The 25,784-nt window shown below is 37.9% G+C and overlaps 1 protein-coding gene across 5 annotated transcripts in view; it reads left to right on the forward strand.

Annotated features, from left to right (window-relative positions):
* The window catches only part of PIGN (phosphatidylinositol glycan anchor biosynthesis class N), a 153,747-nt gene that overhangs the window by 117,663 nt on the left and 10,300 nt on the right, over window positions 1-25,784 (forward strand). For all 5 annotated transcript variants that reach the window (XM_015439673.4, XM_005586528.5, XM_015439677.4 and 2 more), the window contains 3 exons: window positions 138-211; window positions 8,089-8,131; window positions 10,205-10,257. In XM_015439673.4, coding sequence (XP_015295159.3) covers window positions 138-211; window positions 8,089-8,131; window positions 10,205-10,257 — 170 coding nt within the window. The remainder of the gene's footprint in view (window positions 1-137; window positions 212-8,088; window positions 8,132-10,204; window positions 10,258-25,784) is intronic.

Here is a 25,784-nt window from a genome sequence, read left to right on the forward strand (position 1 = left end):
AGTGTTTGCTTTTCACTAGTATATATAAAAGTTACTTGAGAAATTGAAAATATTTCTGTAAGCAGAAATAGTAGTTTTTTCAAAAAGTGTCTCAAATGCTTCAGTTATTCATGGCATCATTTATTGTTCTTTTATAGATTTTAATCCCCTTTGTTCTTGTTATGTGTGCTTTCGAAGCGGTTCAGTTGACTACTCAGTTATCGTCAAAAAGGTAAGATGAATTCGTTTAAGAAACATTTGATTTGCCTATTTTTAGGAGATGAGAGTAAACATATGAAGACATTTCATGTGATTGCTATTAAGACACTGTAACGTAGATTGTTTATTACACAAATGAGAAAATGTTCACCCGTTTAGTCAGTGTTGCAACTCATTAGAGGAAATTAGTTGATTAGGGCCTCTAGCAGACAAGCTTGCTTTCTCAGCAATAAAATGTTATTAGAATATTATTCAAGCTAGTGAAGAACCTCCCTAGAAAACAGTAAAACATAAATGTTAAATTATTGTAGTTAATTACTTATTGTAACTGTGCCTACAAAAAGCAAAAGATACTCTAACTTATTTTGGTTTATTTCTTAAATATGTTATTAGATAAATGTGTGAACATTATTTCATTTTCCATAACTTAAAATTAACTTTTCTAAGTGTCAAAAATATACTTAGTTTCTCAGTTATGATTTCTACACATCTGACAAATGGAGTGGGAAGTATTCTTTCTGAGTTTTGAGGAATTTCTGGAGCAGTCCGTCTTAAGCAATCAAGACTGTGGAAGAAAAGCTGTCAACTCAACTATTTGCTTTTTTTAACCAATAAAATTGCCTTATCAGCACAGGGACTCTGGAAAATACTTGATATAAATATGAAGCTTAGCAGTTTTGTTATTCTTGAATCAAACTAGCATACTCAATGCTGAAAGAAATAACTAATATTAGCATAAATTTGCATGTTTTTCTTGATGAGTATAAGCTAGAACTGGGTTTAACATAGTATTATGCATATGCCATAAAGAAAAAAGTTTTTCTTCCACTGCTTAAGAATACTAGAAATCTCATTTCTAGTTTTAGTATATTTTTGCAGGATATTTACATGAATTTAATATTGAGAGTATTTATGCCCTGTCAATATCACATAAGAGATATTTACTTAGATGCAATAAAAACTGGTGAATGACATGTACTTTCCTGCATCTTTGTTGGTGGATAAGATTTTTAGAAGGGATTTTAATTAAGGTTTAAATAAGAAGAGCTGGGGACATGTGGAATAAGAAATAGAAGGCACACCAAAGTGTATGTGTGTATGTATTCTTATATTTGTACGTGTGTATAGTAATGCTATCTAGAAACTAGTACAATGAAAAAGAAAACACAGCAGGAGAGAACTGAGGCAAAGGTGGCTCAGAAAGGTCTCTTTTGACCTTTAAACTCAGAAGTCACTGACATTTCTTCCTGGATATCACACTGACTCATCAAATTTAATGTCACACATTGATCCCAGCGATGCCTTTTCTTCCTATTGAAAATTAGCTTCTCATCCTGTTTTCTTTATTTGATCCATCACACAAGCCGAAGTCCAGCCACCCTCACTGCCGTAGCACTTACCAAATAATCACTGATAACATCTCTCCTTTCTGTGACCTTTTTACAGGCTTTTTATTTATGTTGCTAATCATTTTCTTACAACTGTTGGAAGCCTACGGTTAAGATGGGGGTGGAGATATATACTAATGACTTATTTATTTATTATATCTATAATGCCAAGGACGAGTTCAATATAACAAACCAGTGAAATGATTCTTCTTCTCTTCCGACTCACTCCTTAAAATGTGTATGGAACAAAAGTGAAGTAGAAAAGTTGGATTAACATTTTTTTGCATGACTTTAAAATTTACTTTTCTAATTATTAATAATTTATCTAGTGTCTCAGTCTTAATAATTGGGTTCATCAACAAAACCTTGTAAATTTTGGGTAGAGACCACAAAAAGGTGGTAGCTGTGCATGAAGATTACCTGATAGCTTATCCATTAAGAATGCTTATGGATGTAAGCAATGAAAATCTAACAGTAGCTAAGAGAAATAGAGATTTATGTCCTCATGTCACATGGAGTCTGGAGGTTGGCAGCCCACAACTCTGTGATGCCATCAGGAACCCTGCTTTTCTGTATTCCTAAGAATGGAAGATTCTTAGATTGTTGCTTTTACCCTCGTGTTTTTCCCATCATGCCTCCATCTGCCATCATATCTCATCTGCCATCCAGACAGGAACAAGGGAAAAGGACTAATGAGGAAAAAGGCAAGGAGATAGGTCAGCTGATTCTCCTTTTCTGTCAGGGTAGCAGTGTCTTTCCCAAAGGCCCCATGTAGCAGATTTCTGACTGTGTCTCTATGGCCAGAACTCTGTCTGGCACACATTCATTGTAAACTGGAAGGGGGTCAGGGAAAAGGGAGGTGTGGGGGTGTGAAACAACCTGCCAAAAGTGTCACAGTTGTGGCCAGTTCATTTCACAGTTTGAGATGACATGGACCATGAAGACCTTTGTCACCTTCAGAATGCAGCAAAGCATGAGAGAAATTAGAAGTCCGCTGAGAAAGAGAAACAAGTTTTAGTATTACAGAAGTATTCAACAACCAACCATATAAGATCTGAAAGGGATGATTTTTCAGTTCTGTGTTTGATTAAATACTCAACTCTACAAGAGCCATTGCTACCCGGCAGGAATTGGGGGGAAAAAAAACAACTTGGAAATAGCAGTTGTCAACAATGTGATCTAGCAGCCAAAAAGCTAGTTTTCTCATGCCCTGTATTAATTGAAGTGAAAATAATTTTACTCCAATTTTGAATATATCATTTTGTTCTAATGGGTGTTTTTATCTCCAAAATGTTATGCTCGCATATTTAGGAATCTAGATTTGAATCAGAATTATTATAATATTGAATAACTTTTATTGGGAAAGTGTTTTCCTATGGGCACTCTATTAAATCAGCTTAATTTTTAAATCAATATGAAGTAGAAGTAAATTACTTTTAAGTATTTCTATTTTGATTTTTAATTTATTAAAATTATTTTTATTAATTTTCAGAAAAATTTTGGGTTGTTTTTGTTTATTTTAAAGTCTCTGGATTTCAGCTCCTCCAAGTGTTTTTTTTTTTTCCTTCTATAGTTATCATATCTACCAGGTCTCATTCACCTAGATTAGATATTACAGATCTGATTATTGTTAAGATTTGCTTCTTCCATCATTATTTTGTTAGTTACAGATTTTATTCTGTGTGGTTTTAGCCTTCTACAATGTTATTTGGTGTTGTTTCTACCAGGTCTAATTTTTCGTGGATCAGATTTTTTGTGTTTTATGAAATCAAAAGGAAAAGGTTCTTAAGTCAGTCTTAAATCTAAAGCAAATTTCACTATGTGTAGCATTAGCCATTTTCAGTTTTAGTTTATGCTAATTACTCCTACTATTCATTCAGCACATAGGATTTGAGTTTGTATAATATACCGGGCACTGTACTAGCCGCTGGTGTTACATTTGGTGAACAGAGCTTACTGTCTACCTGGGGAGACAAAGAAAATAAAATGCTTGTCATAACAAAATTTTAAGTAGTGTTAAATGTCAGGGGAAAAAATGAAGTGGTCCAGGGAGACCTCTCTAAGGAGAAGCAATTTATGCAAAAACCTGAACATAGTCTTTACTCACATAGTTTCATGGTTCACTCGGGTGGAAGGAGTGAAACGTACAAAGGGCATGAGTTGAAGACATGCTTGGTGTATTTGGAGAACAGCAAGAAAGGTAGCCTTAAGCAGACTGCGCTGGCAGGAGAATTGTAGGAAATAAAGTTGAAGAGGTTGGCAGGGGCAGAACATAAGGGGCCACTTAGGCCACAGATAGGACTTCAGTATTATTCAGTTGTGGCAAGAAGCCTTTGGTAGGTTTTGAAGGCTGTTCTGTCTGTTGCATGGATAATAACTTTAGGAGGACAAGAATAAGAGCAGGGAGATCAGTTAAGGGTCTTGCAAGTGAACAATCACAGTGGCTCGATGGGGATGATAAGTAATATTTATTATCAATTGGATAAAAACTCAATAGCAGGTATTTATTTCTTGAATAAAAATGTATTTATGAGGAAACTCATAGGATCTAGGTACACAGTAGCTTCAAAACATCTTGGAGATCAAATAATACCATATAACTAACCTGCCTTTAATAAAATTATTGTATTCACAGCAAGGGAATGATAACCCTATCCTTCTTAAAATTAGATCACCTTGAATATTGAATAGTGTGTTATATTTATGCCTTTGCATTTGGGCAGCATATGAATAAACAAGGGAACCGGGGACACATTCACAGGAACGTGATGAAGATGCTGAAGGCCTCTGAGAGTCAGTGGAGCCATGGGGAGGCAGTGTGCGTAATGGTTTGGAGCACGGGCTCTGGGGCCAGACTTGCTTTATAAGTCTATGACTTACCGTTACTAGCTGTGTGACCCTGAGCAGGCTTACTTCTGGGTTCTTCAGTTTCCACAAAATGGTTCAAGAATATGAAGATTGGCTCTGGAAAATCTTTTTCCTTCTTTTTAATTAAGACTTAGTTCAGGGATCTTATTCTCTGTTAAACTTTTTTTACCCAACTGCTCTACTCTCCAGAATCCTTCCACCCTCAAATTTCTGGCTAAGTTAGGTAACTCAGACTGTGGCTGATAAAATTGTTTCTTACTTTTGTGTTTCACACCCAGTTAGAGGCTGATTTGTGTCCCCTAAAATTCTTATGTTGAAGTCCTGACCCCCAAGTACCTCAGAATATGACTGAATTTGGAGACAGGGCCTTTCAATAGGTAACTAGGGTAAAATGAGGTGATATGAGTGGGTCCTAGTCCAATATGACTGATGTCTTTATAAGAGGAAAAGATTAAGACACAGTCAAACACAGAAGAGATGACATGTGAACCTAAGGGAGAATATGGCCATTTACAAGCTAAGGAAAGAGACCTCAAATAAAACCGACCCTGCTCACACACTGATCGTGGACTTCCAGCCTCCAGAACTATGAGGAAATGTATGTTGTTTAAGCCACTCAATTTGTGGTACTTTGTTATGGCAACTCTAGCTAATACACACCTTGTGAACTCCGTAAGGGGAGAGATTATATCTTTAATTTCATTTAAAGCTTTTGTTTAAGGAATGAGAATGAAACCAATATTTACTAGGCAAATACCATATGTTAGGCACTGTATTAGGTACTTTCCACATATTACCTGACTTAATTTTTCCAATGATACTAGGAAATATAGATATTATTACGACCATTTTATAGATAAGGAAACTGAGGCTGAGAAGACAATAAATAACTTAATCAGATGTGTCTTAATTTCACAAGTATCCCAGAACATCATCTGTGTCACACAGTAATATAATTTTCTTTAGAAAAATAAAAATAATATTTCTAAAAACTCAAAACTTTTTGAAAAAGGTATGTAAAGGTTTTTTAAAGGTCTTTTTGTTCATTTGTTTGTTTGTTTTGTTTTCTTGGGGTTTTATTTTGAGGCAGAGTCTCACTGTGTCACCCAGGCTGGAATGCAGTGGTGTGACCTCATTGCAACCTCCACCTCCCAGATTCAATCGATTCTCGTGCCTCAACCTCTGTAGTAGCTAGGCTTACAGGCATGTGCCACCATGCCTGGCTGGTTTTTCTATTTTTAGTAGAGCCGGGGTTTCACCATGTTGGCCAGACTGGTCTTGAACTCCTGGCCTCAAGCGATCCTCCCACCTCAGCCTCCCAAAGTGCTGGGATTACAGGCGTGAGCCACCACACTTATTCTAAAGGTCTTTTGAATTGTATTTATTATTTTTCTATTCCAGAAGAACTGGGTCCACAGGGTAGAATTATTGTTGTGCTTTGAATCACAGAAGAAAGAACTCTGCAGTAATTGGAGCTGTGAAAATGGAGTGGATTCTGTTGCTGCAACCACTAAAACTAGTGCTAGACAATGCCTTTATTGGGATTGATACTTTGGGAATTCATGCTTTAAGTAGAAGGTTGTACTGGATGACCATTGCATTCTCTACAAACTCTTAATCAGATTAACACACTTTATTATGTGTCTGAATGAAATTATACTTCAGTAAGATATCATCGGTCTGACTTGTGGTATATATCTGCATATGTGAACTATTGAGTTACATGTCTTTATTTCAAACCAATGGTTAGAAAAACAATTATTTCTTAAAAACAAGTCACAAATCTCTACCAAAACCTCACACTTTATTCAAAAATTAACTCAAAGTGGACCACAGATTTAAACTTCTAGGAAAAAAATAGAGCAAATCCTTGGGATTTGGGTTAGGCAAAGAGTTAGGCTTGACATCAAAATTGTAACCCATAAAAGGAAAAAGTAATAAACTGGACTTCTTCAGAATTATAAGTTTTTGCTCTGTGAAAGACCCTGCTAAGAGTGTGAGAACATAGGTTACATACTGGGAGAAAATATTTGCAAACCAGGTATCTGAAAAAAGACTAGTATCTAGAATATATAAAGAATGCACAAAACTAAACAGTAAAAAAAATTTAATTAGAAAGTGAGCAAAACACCTGAAGAAGATATACAGATGGCAAATAAGCCAATGAAAAGTTGTTCAGCATGATTAGCCATTAAAGGAATGCATATAAAAACCACAGTGGGTCGGGCGTGGTGGCTCACGCCTGTAATCCCAGCACTTTAGGAGGCCGAGGCGGGCGGATACGAGGTCAGGAGTACGAGACCAGCCTGACCAATATGGTGTAACCCCATCTCTACTAAAAATACAAAAATTATCCGGGCGTGGTGGCGTGTGCCTGTAGTCCCAGGTACTCGGGAGCCTGAGGCAGGAAAATCGCTTGAACCCGGGAGGCGGAGGTTGCAGTGAGCCGAGATTACACCACTACACTCCAGCCTGGGCAACAGAGCAAGACTCCATCTCAAAAAAGAATTTAAAAAAAAAATGAAATATCATTATACACATATCAGAACAGTTTATCAGAACAGTTAAAAACAAATAGTGGCATCACCAAATGCTGTTGAGGATGTAAGGAAATTGCTCTCATGCATTGCTAGTGGAAATGTAACATGGTACAAACCGCTCTGAAAAGAGTTTTACAGTTTCTTATGAAACTAAACATACTACTGTTGTATAACCTAGCAATTGCACTCTTGATGTATTTTCCTAGAAAAATGAAAGGTTTACACAAAAAATTAGACACAAATGTTTATAACAGCTTTATTTGTAAGAGCCGCAAACTGTAACAATAGCCACAAGTAGAAATAAGCCTTGATGTCCTTTGGTGCTTGAATGGTTAAGTAAACCATTGTATATCCATATGATGGAGTACTATTCAGCCATAAAAGTAAATGACCCATTGATACACACAGCACCTTGGATGATTCTTGAGAAAATTATGCTGAGTGGGAAAAGCCAATCCCCGAAGGTTACAAAAGGTAAGAGAGTGTTATATAAATTGTTTAACTTGTTATGTACGTTATTCTACTCATAAAACACTCTTAAAATGACAAAATTATAGAAATGGAGAACAGATTAGTGGCTCTCAGGAGTGAGGGATTAGGCAGAGGGATGGTGAGGGGAGGACACATGTGGCTCTAAAAGGGCATCATGAGAGATCTTTGTGATGATGGGAACACTCCTTATCTGGACAGTATCAGTGTCAATGTCCTGCTTGGGATATTATACCATGGTTTTACAAGATCTTCCCACTGGGGGAAACTGGGTAAAGGGTACAGAGGATCCCTCTGTATTACTTCTTGAAATTGCATATTAGTTAACAATTATCTCAAAAGTTTAGTTTTGAAAATCATAATGTATGTCCCTTTCATTTTACTGAAATAAATATTCAGAGCACTTAATAACACATTTTACAGTCCAGCTCATCTCTATGGGGTGGTCACCTGTGATAATATGAAAAGAACCTTTGAAAGTTGTATCTTCAAAAGCAAAAGTACCAACAATATTAGGTTATTTGCCTAGTCTCACTTGGATTTTAATGAGCTTGAAAAATACACCTGTTGTACTATATGTAATTTTTCCTTCTTTTTTTTTCCAGCCTTTTTCTCATTGTTCTCGTCATATCAGACATTATGGCTTTGGTAAGGCATTACTGGGTAGTCCATATAAATTAGATTAAGAGTCCTGGGTTAATTTAATAAAGAGAAATATGAATGCATTTCGGTACATGAAATCTTTAGATACTGAGTTGTAAGTGCTGGAATAATTTACACATATAAATTATGTTGTTTTATATTAGTTATTATACAGGATGTGTGCTCTTCTTCAGGTGTCAAAAGTCTTACTACTTGATTTATTCGAATCTGTCATACCTTGTCTTCCATGTTGCTTTGTATCTGAAATGAACCTTCCAAAGGAAATTAACAGAAAAAGCTAACTTTAAATTTAGATAATACATCATTTTTCTATAGAAATGTTGATTTTTAACCCTTCTCTCAGATTAAAAATGAAAGAAAAATGGGGAGGGAAGGAAGGAAGGAAAAAGGAAATGCAGCTTTTCTATTGGGAAGGTGTTAATCAAGATGTGGCTGCAATAAATAAGTTCTGATGCAGGTAGGTAGGCCTCTGTTATTAACAAAAAGAGGAACCTATTTTATGTCTACAAGTCTGGGGAGTTCCCAAGACCACCCTCAGGTTTAGTAATTCACTAGAATTCACAGAACTCACTGAATGCTGTTATATTCAGTTACAGTTTATTCCAGGCCATAGGGCAGAGTCCAGGATACCAGATTCTGAGTTTCTGTTTCTCCCTGTGGAATCAGGACAGCATTAGCCTCCCGCTATTGATGCGTGACAGTACACATGGAGTATTGCCAGCCAGGCTTACCTAAGCTTTGTTGTCCAGACTTTTTAGTGGGGTTTGATCACATACTGCCTATGTGGCTGACCTTTAATCCCTTCTGGGGATACAGCTGGTAATATGGCCAAAAGCCCTCATCATACATCACATTGTTAGACTGTCCGGTGGCCAAGACCTCAGGCAGAACCTTCTATAAGGCATGACATTCCATGACATTCCAAGGGCCTAGAAATCACCACCCAGTAGCTGAGAACAAACACCAGCGGTCTTTTTGGGTAAGGTTAATTCATCACCGTATAACATCCCATGCCAGAAGTAACTAGGAATACCAATAAGGGTAGCTTCCCAAATCAGATTCCTAGTCACTCGGTTTAGATGAGAGTATTTTTGTGTGGTATTGAACTGTTATTCATTGTATTTCTGAAACTGACCACACATTATGTGAGAACAAATCAGTTTTCAGTTTTGTGCAAAGTGACAAACAGACATGTTAATAGAAGAGGGTTGAAATTCTGATTAATTTTATATAAAAAAGTTTGCCTAAATTAACTTGAACAGTCATTTGTGATATAGCTTCTGCCCACATGATTGGCATCTTCTCTTACCTCTCCATCCTTGTTTTCTCTACACCATCCTCACTTTGACACCAAGCTCTCTATGGACTCTTGATGTGTATATAGGCTATTCCCTCTGCCAGAAACCTCTTTCTCTCCAAACCTCCTTTCATCTGACTCCTACTTTTTACTTAGATTTCACCTTCCATTGGGAAGCCTTCCCTTCCATCCTAATCAGGGTATGAACCCCTAAGCTCTGTTTCTATAATTGCCTATATTTTCCAATGATAGCACTCCCTCTGTCCCCTGCTCACACACACACACACACACACACACACACACACACACCCACACCCCCGATAACTTGACTGAATTATTTAGTAGAGCCTATGCCCTGTGAGGAGGAGTTTATCTCCAGCACCTAAGACAGTGATTGGCACACAGTAGGTAGTCAGTACAGTAAATATTTGTTGATAGATGGATGACATGACATCTTTCCACTGACATCTTTAGTATTATCTAGTTTTTTTTTTTAATTGATGTTGGCTGCTTCTTTATTTCTAGTTATTCAGAAATGTCACTTTTGTGTTCATTTGATTGATAATTCTATTTCTGGATTTTAGACTACTACTAATTCTAATACAAGCAAAAGTTTCAGTAAATGACATATTCTTGTTGACTACAGTCAGCTAGTGATTGTTAGAGTCAGAAATCTGAAACATACAGTCCTAAAATAACTTTGTTTTTAGACTGAATCTAAATAGGTTTGTTTTTAATTGAGCCTTTTTTTTTTCTTACAGCATTTTTTCTTCTTGGTCAAGGATTATGGCAGCTGGCTTGATATTGGGACAAGGTATAGTATATATGGTCATGCATTGCTTAACAACAGGGATGAGTTCTGAGAAATGCAATTTCTTCTCTGCAAACATCACAGAGTATATTCACACAAACCTAGATGGTGTAGCCTGCTCCACACCTAAGATATGATATAGCCTATTGCTCCTAGACTATAAACCTGTACAGCATGTTATTATACTGAATACTGTAGGCAATTGTAACCCAACAGTAAGTATTTATGTGTCTACACATAGAAAAGGTATAGTAAAAAATGCAATGTAGAAGATTTTTTACTGGTACACCTATCTAGGACACTTACCATGAATGGAGCTTGCAGGACTGGAAGTTGTTCTGGGTGAGTCAGTGAGTTATTACCGTAACCTTTTTTACTTTATAAGGTTTTTAACTTTTTGACTTTATAATAACACTTAGCTTAAACACACAAACACATTATATAGCTATACAAAAACCTTTTCTTTCTTTATATCCTCATTCTCTAAGCTCTTTTCTATTTTAACATTAATATTTTAATTTAATATTTTAAAATTACTTTTTGTTTTTACTTTTTAAACTTTTTTGTTAAAAACTAAGATACACACACACATTCACCTACACCTACAGAGGGTCAGGATTTTTATCTCCACATCTTGTCCCACTGGAAGGTGTTCACAGGCAATAACATGCATGGAACTGTCATCTCTGATAACAGTGCTTTCTAGAATACCTCCTGAAGGACCTGCCTGAGGCTCTTTTACAGTTAAATTTATATATATATATGGAAAAGGAGTACAGTCTAAAAAGCCATGAAAAATATGGTATAGTAAATGTAGATACTAGTAACAGTTGTTTATTATCATTATCAGATATTATGTGCTGTACATAATTGTATGTGCTAGACTTTTATAGGACTGGCAGTGTAGTAGGTTTGTTTACACTGGCATCACCACAAACAAGTAAGAGTAATGCTTTGTGCTGCAAAGACACCGCGCTATCACGAGGTCTGTTATAATCTTATGGGAACACTGTGTACATGCAGGCCATTGTTGACTAAAACATCGTTATGTGGCGCATGACTACACTAACGTGGAAGTTCTTAATAATGTAGTGAAAAAAATTAAAACTTAGTATCTTAGTATAGAAGGTGCCAATATGATTTTGAGGTAAGTGCAGCAAGTAGCCATTATTTTAAGCCTCTGGAAATGAGACGTCTCTCCAATTCTTGGCATTAGCACATCAGCAAATGTTTACATGGAGTGCTGTGGGGAGGATGATAGATGTTAAGTCTAGAGAGAACTAAAGGGCAACAGAAGATGCAAGATAAACTGCTTGAATCCATGGTTTCAAAGCTGATCATTCCAGTGTCCTTGTGTGTTTCCTTAATCTCTCATCTCTGTTTAGAAAAATGAGGCTGTTCTAGTTGCAGTATGAATTTTATATGGTAGTTTAAATTTCATGTGATCATTATCTGTCTCCTAGAATCTTTAATATGGTAACCTTTTAATATGTGATAACTATTTAAAGTGTAAATAGTATAAAGTATAAAGGCCAGGGACAGTGGCCCACACTTGTAATCCCAGCACTTTGGGAGGCCGAGGTGGGAGGATTGCTTGAGCCCAGGAGTTTGAGACCAGCTTGGGAAAACATAGTGAGACCGTGTTTCTACAAAAAGCAAAAAAAAAAAAAAAAAATGACCCGGGTGCAGTGGCCCATGCCTGTAGTCTCAGCTACTCAGGAGGCTAAGGCAGAAAAAGTGCTTGAGCCTGGGAGGTCAGGGCTACGGTGAGCCATGACTGGGCCACTGCACTCCAGCCTGGGCCACAGAGTAAGATCCATCTCAAAAAAAAAATTAATTAGTTAATTAAAAATAAAGTGTAATCTGAACAAAAAGTCAGTTTCCTTTTTATTGTGATTTAAATTTCAATGATTGCCATAATCTGTTAAATTTCTTTTCTTTGAGAGGAAGAAAGCAAAATTGATTCTTTTGTCTTTTCTTCTCCAAATGCATTCTGAGACAGAATACATTTTTGTATACTGATTTTATTTCATTTAGTCAATATTCATTCATCACTTTGTGTTGCCAAGAATTGTATGGGTTTGCGGGAGACACCATGTGTTAAACATCCTCTTCCCTCTGTTGATACCTCTTAGGCAGCTCCTGGCATGTACTGCCTGGTTATTTATATACATATCTGCCTCTCCCAATAGACTGTGGATTCCCTGGGATCCAGGATTGGATTCGAATCTCTTACATGCCATACGTGGTTGGCATGTAAAAGGTACTCCATAGATAATTGATTTTGTTTTCATTTGTCTCTTAAACTTGAAAGTTAGGGAAAGTTTAGAGATCCCCTTCCGCTCGCCTCCCCAGCCCTCTCATCCCAAAGTGCCCAGGCAGATAGTGGCCAGAGCATGGGCTTTAGACCAGAGCGCCGGGGTTTGAATCTCATTTCTGCCACTTTTGAGCTGTGAAACCTTTGCTAAGTGACTTAATCTCTCTAAGCCCCCCATTTCTCTTGTACCCATTTTGAATGAATTAATTTATATAAAGCATTTAAGTATTTAGCATAGTGCCTGCCATCTAGTAAACTTCAGTGAATGTCAGCAATTGTTATTGTTGTCATTCTGTAATTCTGCTTTTTTGTCCTTTACATTTGTCCTTCTTACATTTGGCATACCTCTCTTTACTCTACCATTTGATTATTTTCATTTTAGACATAGGTCAGAATTTTGCTTCAAAAATATTCTGGTAAAATACAGTATTTTGTGTATGAGACTTTTTCTTTTATTTTTAACTGTGGTAAACTACGCATAATGAAATTTACCATCATAACAGCTTTTCAGTGTACAGTTCAATGGTATTAAGTATGCATTCACATGGTTGTGCAACTATTACCACACACCGCCTGTCTCCAGAACTCTTTCCATCTTGAAAAGCAAACTCTGAATGCATTAATCAGTCACATCCCATTCTCCCTCTCATCAGCCCCTGGCGACCACCATTCTACCTTTCTTTCTATGAATTTGATGACTCTGGGTACCTCATGTAAATGACTTCATATAGTATTTGTCTTTCCTGCAACTGACTTATTTCACTTGATGTAATATCATTAAAGTTCATTTATATTGTAGCATGTGTCAGAATTTCTTTCCTTTTAAAGGCCAAATGCTATTTCATTGTATGTGTATATGCATATGCCATATTGTTCACCTGTTCATCTGTCAATGGATACTAGAGTTCTTTCCACCTTTGGTTATTGTAAATAATGCTGCTGTGAACTTGGGTGTGAGACTGTTTTGATCAGAGACGTCTAAATTGGTTTGACTCTAAAGAGGTGCCAAGGAATGAAGAAGATGCAATTTTCATAGGAAGATGTGCATCATTAGTTTATGAACAGGCATTCATTTGTATTGCACTAAGAATTTTAGATTTTCTTTAATTAGCTTGAGGTTTATCTTTACCTGGCATGTTTTTTTCTTCAAAGTAAAAAGTTTTTACTCTGATTACCAGTAATAACATGTATAAAACACAAAGCACCTTTTCATAGCCATGATCTCAATTCAATCCAGCAAATATTTATTGAGCACCAGCTGTATGCTAGGAGAGTTGCTGGGGATGAGAAACTCACAGTTCTGGGCTCTCAGGAAGCATAAGGCTGGAGGAGGAAGCAGATCCGTGAGCAGGCCATATGGTGCAGTGTGAGAAATTCTACAGTAGGCTCTCTTGTACTGTGGGGACACTTAGGGTATCTGTCTGAGTCTTGTAGCTTAAGGCAGGTTTGTCAGGACAGGAGCTGTCTGACACTGCAAGTGTGGCGCTTACAAGAGTATGTTGGGTCACAAGAACTAGGGAGAATGTGTAGAGTGAGAGAAGGTGAAGAGCAGAGAACAAGAAGTATAGAAACGGGGCTGAAAGAAGTGGCCAGAAGGCAGGAGAAAACCGAGAGAGAGCCGTGTTGTGAAAATCATGTGAGCATTTCAGGCAGGAGAGAGGTCATGCAGTCTCAGATGTGACAGAGTGTAAGTGAAAACATAAAGGCGTGCCTTGGTTTAAGTGGCAGTGGGCATTGTTGAGCGTGGCTGGAGAAGTTTCAGGGGTAGGATCTGGTGCTAGATTGCTGCACTGAATCAGATCCACCAGTTTCCAGGTGAGGACTGCAGACCAAAGATAAACATTTTTCTTTTTTCTACCAAGACCCCAATAAAAATAAACACACTTAGCAAAATGAAAAGAATGGGAGAAGGACTATCAGCAAATTTGAGTTCAACAAATTTCTAGAAGATAGGTAACCAGAGGGAGGAAGCAGCAGCCCAGAAGCTACAGACCGGTATGACCAAAGGGAAGGGAGTTGCAGGGGCTTTAGACTCAGTCAGACAGTAATGTGGAAGGAGGAGTGAGGAAGGGAAGCAGGAGATTAATTGGATATCTGCCTACCAAATGATGGTATCAACAGGCTCTCCGTAGCCTGTCTCCTCCTTCCTTCATCCCCATGGAGAAAGTGCTACAGGTGTTTTACTCCCAGTGGAAAACCAGAAGACGCCTCTGAAGAGACAAAAAAAAAAAAAAAAAAAGAAAAGACCTGGGAGGAATTTCACTGCTATGATATATGTGCCTCCACTTTAGTGAGGCTGTCCTCCATTCTAGCATGTGTAGCCTCTTCCTAACAAAGGACAGAGACAGGCATCCCTCCTACTCATCCTGTAACATGACACAGCAATTCCTATCACATGCCTAGAACTTACTGTGGCCATCCTATTTGTGAGTTAGACCTAGAGGGAAAAGAGACTTTCTTAAAAAGTGAAATACACACTACCCTTGCCCCAGCAATTCCAGGTACCCAAGAGAAGGCAAAACATATGTATGCTGAAAGACTTGTACAGGAATTTTCATAGCAGCTATATTAATAAGAACCAAAATCTTGAAACAATCCAAATGTTCACCAGCACATGAATGGACAAACAAATTGTGCTGTAGCCGTACAATGGGATATTACTTATCTAAAAAGGAAGTGAGTAAGTGATGAGCTCAACTACATGGATAACTATCAGAAACTTTATAGAGTTAAAGAAACCAGATATCTAAGACTATATAGTGTACTCCATTTATATAAAATTCTAGAGCAGGCAAGACTGTAGTCACAGAAAGTTGATCACCGGTTGTTTGGGGCTGGCAGTTGGGGTATGATTGACCACAAAAGGGTATGTAGGAACTTTTAGGGTAACAGAAATGTTCTATATTTTGAAGGTGTTTTTAGTTACACGAGTGTACCATTTGTCAATACTCAGTTAACGGGACATTTAAAATGGTTCCATTTTCTCACATGTAAATTATACCTCAAAGTTGATTCATAAGGAAAAATAGAAAAATTAAAAGTTGAAATGAGTGGAGCATAGTATACATAGATTAAATTCTGGTTAGTAGGAGGGACTTTGTTTTAAATGGATGCATCCATAAACAACAACATAAAGGTAATAAGTCATATTAGGGGCGTAACCACCAGAAGATCTAAAAAGAAAAGTAGAGTCGTTGCTCTGAAAAGTGAATAAGAAGGAATGAGAGATTGTTGCTTTTCATTATAAGTCTTTCTCCATTATTTTGCTTTTCTAGTACTTGCATATATGACCGATAAAAAAGAGAAAAATGCATAAGTAGAATTGGAAGTCAGGAAGCAGAGTTCTAAGTACAGACTACTCTTTCAAGTTTAATTAGAAAGGGGAGAAGAAACAGAGTAGTAGTATTGCATGGGAATACCCTCACACCTCCCTTTGAGGGAGATTTTATTTTCATTTATTTTACTAATGAGCATGAGGAATATTATAATTAGAAGGAGTGAATGTCCCTAGTTAAATTAAAGTGTAATTACTCTCTGTCAAAGAAGGATTTTGAAGGCATTATGTGGGGCCCAAATGGAGTGAGCTCATTCCCAGAGCAGAGCAGAGGCAGAGAGCCTCCCACAAGGTCACAGCAAGGCTGTGCATTGCTACAGAGTCCACATACCCATCAGTTGTTTATCTGAGATTGGAGTCATGAAAGACGTGATAAAGGCTGTTCAGAAACCACAGAGTCCTCTCTATTAGACAAAAGGCAAAGTAAGATAGAAGCTCAAACTTGAGTAGGAAGCCCAGGATGTCAGTCAAAGGGTTGCCCCTGGTCGCATTTCTACCAAAAATAACCAGCACTTCTGTGCTACTTTATTTACATTACTTTCTACATTATTTCATGTGATTTTCCTCATAACACTGTAGATATTATCTTTCACAGTAGATACATTGGCCATCTCCGTTTTACAGATGAGGACACTGTGGCCCTAAGGAGATTGTGACTTGCTCATGTCACAGAGTCAGTCAATGGTTGAGCTGATCTTAAAGGAAGCACTTGTGAATGGTGAAGCTGCCATGGGGTGTGCAGGCTGCTCAGTCACTGCCTGTTTTGCGCATGCTGCCAAACTGCACAGTTGGCAAAGTGATTTGTTATTTACGTCAGAAGATGGAAACAAGTAGTAAATGTCACATTGGTAATTAAGAGGAAAACCTTGTGACATGAAGACTATTGTTAGCAAGTTAAAAGCTATGGTTAAAGAAAGCCTGTGGGAGTATTATGTTGCCAAAACTAAAGCTTTGAGTAAGGCCCAAAAGGGCTTTTGCTAGGGCTACAGAGAATGGGGCAAAATCAGAGAAGCAGTGATGACACGAGATACCCAGAAGCAAGCCCCTGAACAGAAATTTTCCTTGGCTGCAGCATCCCCTTTGCTTACCTTGATTACCTTTATGCCTGGGACTGAAATAGAGGAGATTTCAGCCTTGGAATCCTGAATTCATTATCTTTTTCCTACTTACTAACATATTTAGTCTTTCATGCTTTATTCAACAACTACTTACTGAGCAATAACACAAGTCTGTCTTTTTAAAAATATTTATTTATTTATTTATTTATTTATTAAGACAGAGTCTCCCTCTGTCGCCCAGGCTGGAGTGATGTCAGCTCACTGCAAGCTCCGCCTCCCGGGTTCCCGCCATTCTCCTGCCTCCGCCTCCCGAGTAGCTGGGACTACAGGCGCCTGCCACTGCGCCCGGCTAATTTTTTGTATTTTCAGTAGAAACGGGGTTTCACCGTGTTAGCCAGGATGGTCTCGATCTCCAGAGTCGTGATCCACCTGCCTCGGCCTCCCAAAGTGCTGAGATTACAGGCATGAGCCATCACGCCCGGCGAAGCCTGTTTTTTTAATTATGTTCATTCTGCCCCTTATTCAGTTTTCTCAACTGAATAATCCATTCTCTTGTTAGTTCATGACGGGTTCCATTCCGTTCAGCACTCTTTTCCCTGTTTCGTTTCTGTTTTCAGAAACGAAGGGTTTCATCACTTTTAGTCTTTCATCTAAAAGTTGACTGGCAGAGTACTCCCAGAACAACTTCTCTTTCCTTTCTCTACCTCTCTTAATAATGCACTGTTTTATAAAAAAGGAAAAAAAAAAAAAAAAAAAGGAGGGGAGAAAGGAAAGAGAGAAAGGAAGGAAGGAAGGCATGCAAAGGAAAGAAGGAAGGAAGAAAGGAGGACAAAGGGAGGAAAAGAGAGAGAAAGAAAAAGAAAACACCTTTTAGCCTTTTATTGTCCCCCTTCCTGCATCAGTATCAGCCTTTGGTCTATTCTGGAAGTCCTGTGTTTGTCTTTGTCCAGGAGGCTTTCTTTTATCCCTTCTGCAGTCTTTAATGTTGCTTGTTTAACGACTCACCATTTTTCTCTTGAAAATTCTGGGAAGCTTTTTTTTTTTTTTGGAAGTGTCAAGTTCAGCTGTTTTAACTAATTTAATACAACCATGTTTCTCTCCTCTCCCTCTGGGATCACCAGAAACTAATTGGGGGATCGTATTGTTTTGCCACAGAAAAACTTCTACCCAAACCTGGGAAAAGCAGGTTAAGTTAAACAATGATTGGGAAAAGTTAAGGATTATTGAGAAAGGTATTAAATTGATGATAATGATATTACTAGTAGAGTATCATTTATTGTATGCAGTGTATTAGGAATTGTACTTATGTTATCTCGCGGATTCTCATGAAATGATGTGGAGAAAATATTAACAATTTCTATTTTACAGAGTAGAAACTGGTTCTGAAAGATTGCACAATAATGTGGCATAGCTAGGTTTATTTTTTGCATTGTGTATGTGTTTAATATATCGATCACTTTTCAGAAAAAAAATACATATTGAACACTCACCATGCATAAAGCATTCCCAGATATTGTCAAGGGCCCAGAGATGAATGGGACTTAAGACTTGATGATGCTCCATCTCTGGAGATAGATAGCTGCTTCATCAAGAATGTAAACATAAGGATTTATAACTGGTATGGAACATTCCAGTCCTGGAAGTGTATGACTCTTAATGGATGGCCACTGCTTTCAGGGAGGTTATGGCCTAATGTAGGTTTAAAGACATAATGATCATGATTATAGTATAAGGCAACATGTGGTTAAGGGTTATAAGAATACAGAAGGGAGGCTGCTTCACTTAAGCCTTCAGTGACAGAAAACATCATGCCAAGTCTGGCATTTGAACTGGGCCTTGAACAAAAGGTGTAATTTCTTTTTTTTTTTTTAATTATACTTTTAAGTTCTAGGGTACATGTGCACAATGTGCAGGTTTGTTACATATGTATACATGTGCCATGTTGGTGTGCTGCACCCATTAACTTGTCATTTACATTAGGTATATCTCCTAATGCTATCCCTCCCTGCTCCCCCTACCCCACGACAGGCCACAGTGTGTGATGTTCCCCACCCTGTGTCCAGGTGTTCTCATTGTTCAATTCCCACCTATGAGTGAGAACATGCAGTGTATGGTTTTCTGTCCTTGCAATAGTTTGCTCAGAATTATGGTTTCCAGCTTCATCCATGTCCCTACAAAGGAAATGAACTCATCCTTTTTTATGGCTGCACAGTATTCCATGGTGTATATGTGCCACATTTTCATCTGTCTGTCTAAAATAGTCTTCCCAAACCTGTAAGTCCCCTAACTAAAATTACACCAAAAGGTGTACAACCTTGTTTCTCTCATCTCCCTCTGGGATCACCAGAAACTATTGTTTTGCCACAGAAAAACTTCTACCCAAAAGGTATAATTTCAATTAGGGCACTTACAGGTTTGGGAAGACTATTTTAGACAGGCAGATGGACATGAGCAAAGTCATAGAGGTAAAAAGCCCAATGCATATGTGCATGATATGTGATAAATAATTTGGATTTCAGAATCTATAAATTTTGGATGAAGTCTATAAAACCATAGATTTTGGATAAAGAAATTTCTAGAAAATAGCCTTTGGGAGGCTTAAGTTTTTTATTTTGATATAGTCCATTTTATTTTACATTTATTACCTGTGTTTGCTTGATATGTTTTTATTATTTTTGTTTTCCCTTCTTCTCATGGGTGTTGATGCTTGGTACATTTTAAAAGAGCTAGTGCAAGCTCACATTTAACGTCTATCATGACGTTCCTGTTGATATTTGTGTGGTACCTCCAGCCTTATTCTTAACATTCCTTTACATAGCCATCATGGAATAAACAGCACAAAACAGCAAGAAAAAAACAATACAAAAGCATAAAACAAACAATGAGCATCATTCAAACCAAGGGAAACAGAATGACACATCAGCACTTATAGGCGGAGAATGCATTTATAACCACCACCACCCCGTACTAGCCATGAGAAAAGGGTGTTAATTTTATGTTTCAGCGCTTTAAATAATTTATGTATACATATTAAAATACTATTAATGCTATTCAGGGTAAAAATATGCTATAGAAATATTTTGTGATAATATTTTTTATAGTGGGAGCTCCCCTGAATATACAGTGAGCCTGTGCCCTGATTTCCCGGAGACATTCCTGATTTATGCCTGTTGTCCTGCTATAACCGTCACACCCCCGTCTATACAACATTAAAGATCCAAAGTGGATAAGAAGATGATAAAGGCACAGCCAGTGAATAAGTTATGTTAAACCTTAGTTTACCTCTTTCTCAGTGTTTCATCATTGGGGATCAAACCCCCGTAGGTTAAATGGGGTGCTTGCTCTGAGAAACTTCTCAAAGGTAAGTATAAGAAACTTCAGATCTCTCTTCATCAGGCTGATGGCACTGAACAAATCTACGTAAATTTCCCACACATTCTGTTGGTCATTCCTGATGAAATATCTCCTTGCTGTGTCTCCTTTGTCTCTTATTATACTGTCGAAAAGACGCCCTCTTTAAGAGAAGAAGTTGATTGCAGGGTCAGGGGAGTAGGGTCAGGATGGAGAGACAAAAATGAAATCTGAGTTGGTGAAGTTAGGCTTTTAAATGGAATTGCCCCTGATTGATGCTGCAATGTGATATTTTTGTTGTTACTAAGTTAGAATTCTAAGATCTTTCCTTTGTATCCTGTGTAGCAGTAATGGCATATAGTGCCTCTGTGAATCATGTGGTGCTGGTCTGATGGGCAGGAGGGGTTCATGCATCTTCATAAACATCTAGTTTATTGCGAGGAAAAGGCTTGGATAATGGTGGGGAAGTAGGGGGAAATGTACGTCAAGATTCAGAACTAAAGCACCGTATGATAGGGTTCACATGTCAAAACTTCATTATTGTACTTTTTTCTGCTTCCTGTTTGTGAGAATGTTGCATTTAAGTTTTGAGTTTCCAGTTACTCTTATGTGAAGTATATTTGAAAAGCTGTGGTGTTTCTTGTCATTTTGCTGATATTATGAACTGTCCGGCAGAGCTCCCTTCACGGGTGCCGGGGTTATTGGAATTGTGCTCCTACACTGGTTCCCCTTCATGACGAATTTTATTCCTAAACTCCTTTGTGTTAATAGTATAATTAGCAATTTCAGCCATTCCATGCTTTTTATTCACGGGAGTGGAATGTTGCCCTTTTGTCCTCACTATTTTATTGCTTTGTGAATCCTGAAGTGGTGGGAATCTGTCCCAGAATTTGAGAGAGGAGTGGGAGCTGACTGCCCCGTGAATGTAGTCTGGTGTATGTCTGTAATGCTTATAGTGTTGTGGTGACTGCCGTGGGTTTTTAGAATACTTTTGAGAGATTTGTCACCTATTATTAATAGTTTCAGGTTAATAAGTATAGCTTCTTAAACAATAAAGACTGTATTGTTAGGGCATTTAGATAGTGTATCTGTTTATAGCCATAGTACTCTCTGTTTCAAATGCATCTTCAGAGCAGATTTTACCAAACTGAAACTGAGACTCAGGAAGGATGCACTGCAGTCAGTGTATTCAGCTGAAACTACTGGTGTGAGTTCAGTGTTTCTCTTGAGAACCTGTGGCATCAGGTATGCTTTTTAACAGCCATGTGAAAAATATCCTGCCCAGCCATAAAACTGTTCAGCTGACAGAGCTAATTTAGTATTTTCTTCTTTTGATCTTTACACTTTATCTTCGTTTATAGCAGGTCATAAACTTTATAGAGTATTGCCTTTTGTATGGCATACTGAAAATGCATTTTTAAAACCAGAGAAAAACATTCATTTGAGGTAATTTTCCTAACTATAAAAACATATATTCAGATTTATGTTCTAAATCCATTTGTAGTGAGGCGGGTGGAGTAGTCAGGATCATCGGTTTGATTGAGCTGCAGTTTGATTTGATGGCACTATTCATTTGGACTTTAATTTTTTTCCCACATGCACCATTGTTATACCTTATTGAAATACAAATGACAACCAACGTGTTTATCATTTCTCTTTCGATATAATGAGAACTCAAAAAAAAAGAGAGAACTCATGATTCTATTCAATAGTGTTTGTATATCCTAAATGTAATTAATAAGTGTCATAAAACATCTGTACTCTTACAACGAATACCAAACTTTATTAAAATCAATGACTCTCAGACTTTTTCTGCCCCAGTACCTCGAACAGGTATGACCTGCTTCTACTGCCCATCACCCTGATAGAGGAGAAATACAATCAACATTTTGTCACCATTGTACAGGTTGAAAAGGCCTGCCTGGCAATTCTGTGTGCCTCCACACATACACTCTTCCCCTCGACCATCACACATGTACATCTTGAGAAGTGCTGATTTAAATGATGGCACAATAGTCATGGGAGGGGAGTGGGAACAGCTGAACTCATTTCGAGTTGAAATTTGATGTTCCTTTAACTCTGCTATGTTGAGATGACACCAAGACTTGATTGATGCAAGATATCACAAGTTGGATGCCTTATGGCTCAATTGCATGAAGATGATGAGCTTCACAACGGTTTCCTGCCAATTATGTTAGCTTACATGAGCTGAGAGTAATTTCAGGCCACTGTAAGGAGATGAGTGATCTGTGGAATGCCTTTTATAGACAGACTTTAGATTAAATTTGAGGATGGGTCACCTGGTTTTACAAGCCATTTTTGTTAGACATCAAGTCAGATTTAATATTTTAACCTAAAAGTGATGGCAAAATTCAACAACAAAAATCTGCTAGCATGTAATATTTTCTTTCTTTGCTTTTATTCTTAACAGCTTGAGATAATTCATACCATAAAATTTATCTATTTTAGTTTTTTAATGATTTAATAAATGTTTTAAGTCATTTTGATGATTTTTAGCAAATGAATGGAGTTGGGCAACCATCGCCACAATCTATGTTTTAAACATTTCCATCACACAGAAAATACCCGCTACCTGTTCACAATCTGTTCCCATTACCATTCCAAGCCCAGGCAACCACAAATCTGCTTTCTGTCTCTATAGATTTGCCTATTGTGGACATTTCATATAAACAGAAAAATACAAAATGTAATTTTTTTCACCTAACTTCTTCCAGTTAGTGTAACTTTTTATTTTTATTTTTTTGCCATTCATCTATATTGTAGCATGTAAAAGTACTTTATTCATTGCTGAATAATGCTCCATTGTTTGGATATACCACATTCTATAATCCTTTCTATAATGCTTATAAAAGATTAATCTTTTATGGTCCTTGTTGCTTTTAATCTATCTAGCTCCCCACCTCCTTGCCTGGTTTCCCCCATGGAACCAAGGTCAGATTGAGCTTTTCTGGATTTGACCTCCAGGCTCTATGCTGAAGAGTTTGTACTCCTTCACTCATCTCATCTCTGACTACAGACTTCAGTCCCTGAAGAAGTTGGGATGATTATATCCAGTGTTTTTGTTTTTGTTTTTGTTTTTTTGAGACAGGGTCTTGCTCTTTTACCCAGGCTGCAGTACAGTGAGCTGATCACCACTGCAGCTTCCACCTTGTAGCCTGAAGTGATCTTCCCAACTCAGTCTCCTGAGTAGTGAGGACCACAGGTGTCTGCCACCACACCCGGGTAATTTTTTTAATTTTTATTTTTTAGAGACAGGGTCTCACTCTGTTGCCCAGGCTGGTCTCAAATTCCTAAGCTCACGAGATCCTTCTGCCTTGGCCTCCCAAAGTGCTGGTATTACAAGCATGACGAGCCACTACACCTGGCCTGGATTGAGGATTTTAATCTCAGGAACTGGTACCAATTTTGGAGTGTCCTCTGAGGCCTCAGGAACAGAATAGAGTTGAAGATTTCTGTGGTAATTATGAAGTCAGCCTTAGAGTTCTGTGGCTAAACCTAGCATAATTTGTAAACATCACGTAAATAGCAATATATTACAAATATATTAAAGAAAATACTGAAAACATAAAGAAAAAATAAGTCATTCATAATTCAGTGTTTCAGTTTGTAGTATTCAGGGAGAACCACTATTCCACATATTGATGTATGTCCTTTTAGCTTTAATTTATGTGCAGACATATACAGTTTTTTTAAAAGATGGTTTTCTGTAATAACCGTTTCCCCATGTGAGTAAATACTTTTGAAAATATGAAAGTCTTATGAGCAGTGCAAGGTCAGAGATAACCAGGTTCATTCGTGTTTGTGTCTTTCCACAGTGTCGGACTTTTGTCGATGCTATTTCAATAGCAAAGGCCACGAACTGCATGGAGTTTTCTAGGAGGCAGTGCTCCTTAGAACTTCCCGGTCACTTGGTAGTCACAGCTACACCGCCACAAGCCACTCCACAAGTCAGTCAGTATTGTAAACTATATGTAATATTATACCTAATTAATATCTAAATGTTGCAGATTAAACATTCCACAACAAACAAAGTAACATTTAACATCAAGAGGAGAGAGATAGGAGAAAGGGTTAAGGAAATAGTCCGGGGAAAGTGAGGAAGACAAAAAGAACCTCCCAGTCTGTGCCAGGGCCCATCTGTTTTACAAGAAAGAGTCTTTGATGTGTGCACAGACTTCAGTGGCAGATGCTGGGTGCTTATCAGGAGTGACAGCAAGACAGTATCAGTAAAGACAGCCATTTTGAGCTGTGAAGTCCTGCTCTTTTTGTGGCTGCAGAGTCCTCCAGTGAGGACTGATAGTGCAAGAGTGTGCCTGTTTATGTCCTTATCTCGTTGGATGCAGTCTTTATATGTTAATTTATTAATCAAAATATCTTGTCCCTGTTGGCAAAGTGTCCTATGAAAAGTAAGATGGAGTCTTTTTTCTGAGATGGAGTTACTTGTGTCAAGGGTGCTCTGTATAGTTAGTGTAGCTAGAATGGTGTGAGGGAAAACATGGTGGGGAGAGAATTCAGAGAGTAGATATTTGCTGTCACTTATGACCTTTGAAAGTCATTGTAAAGAACTGGGAGTTTATTCCAAGTGTAAGTTGAAGCATTAGTTTATTGAGCAGGAAGTTATTTTTTTTGCTTCACATTTTTGACATAACACTGGCCACAGTGTAAAGAACCTATTGGAGGGATCGAGAGAGGAGCAGGAAGATTGAGGAAGAGGCTTTCGTGGTATTGTAAGCTAGAGATGATGGCAGTTTAGGCTAGGGTAGCAATTCAAAATGGCAACAAGTGGTTGGACTTAGAAAATATTTTCAGAGAGGTTGATAGGATTTCAGAGAGGTAGATTAATATACTGGGAGAAAAAAAGAATCAAGAGTGACTCCTAGTTTTGTTTTTTAATCTTGAGTAACTGAGTGACTAGGAAAGCCATTGCAGAGATCTGGAGAAAGCTCTAAGAGGAGTGAGTTTGGTGAAAGAAGGTGTGGAAGATTAAGATCTGGGTTTTGCATATATAAAATTTAAATTAGGATAGTGCTGGAGGGAGCTATGGGATCTTGGGAGAGTTAGAATGAGAGAAATTACACATTAGTATGGTCAAGGATATGCTCATCTAGAGAAGGAAAAATGGGTGATATCTAAGAGGAAAGGGATAGGTGGAAAAATATAGTCCTTTAGTACAGTGGTCCCCAGTCATTTTGACACCAGCGACCGGTTTCGTGGAAGACAGTTTTTCCACAGATGGGGCGAGAGGCGCAGGGGCCGGCGGGGGTGATTTCAGGATGAAACTGTTCTACCTCAGGTCATCAGGCATTCATTCTATTTTCATAATGGGGACACAACCTAGATCCCTTGCACGCGCAATTCACAATAGAGTTCATGCTCCTGTGAGAATCTGGTGCTGCCACTCATTTGACAGGAAGTGGAGCTCAGGCAGTAATGCCAGCGATGCAGAGCA

Source organism: Macaca fascicularis, chromosome 18, assembly GCF_037993035.2.
Source record: "Macaca fascicularis isolate 582-1 chromosome 18, T2T-MFA8v1.1".
In the NCBI taxonomy this organism is placed as follows: Eukaryota; Metazoa; Chordata; class Mammalia; order Primates; family Cercopithecidae; genus Macaca; species Macaca fascicularis.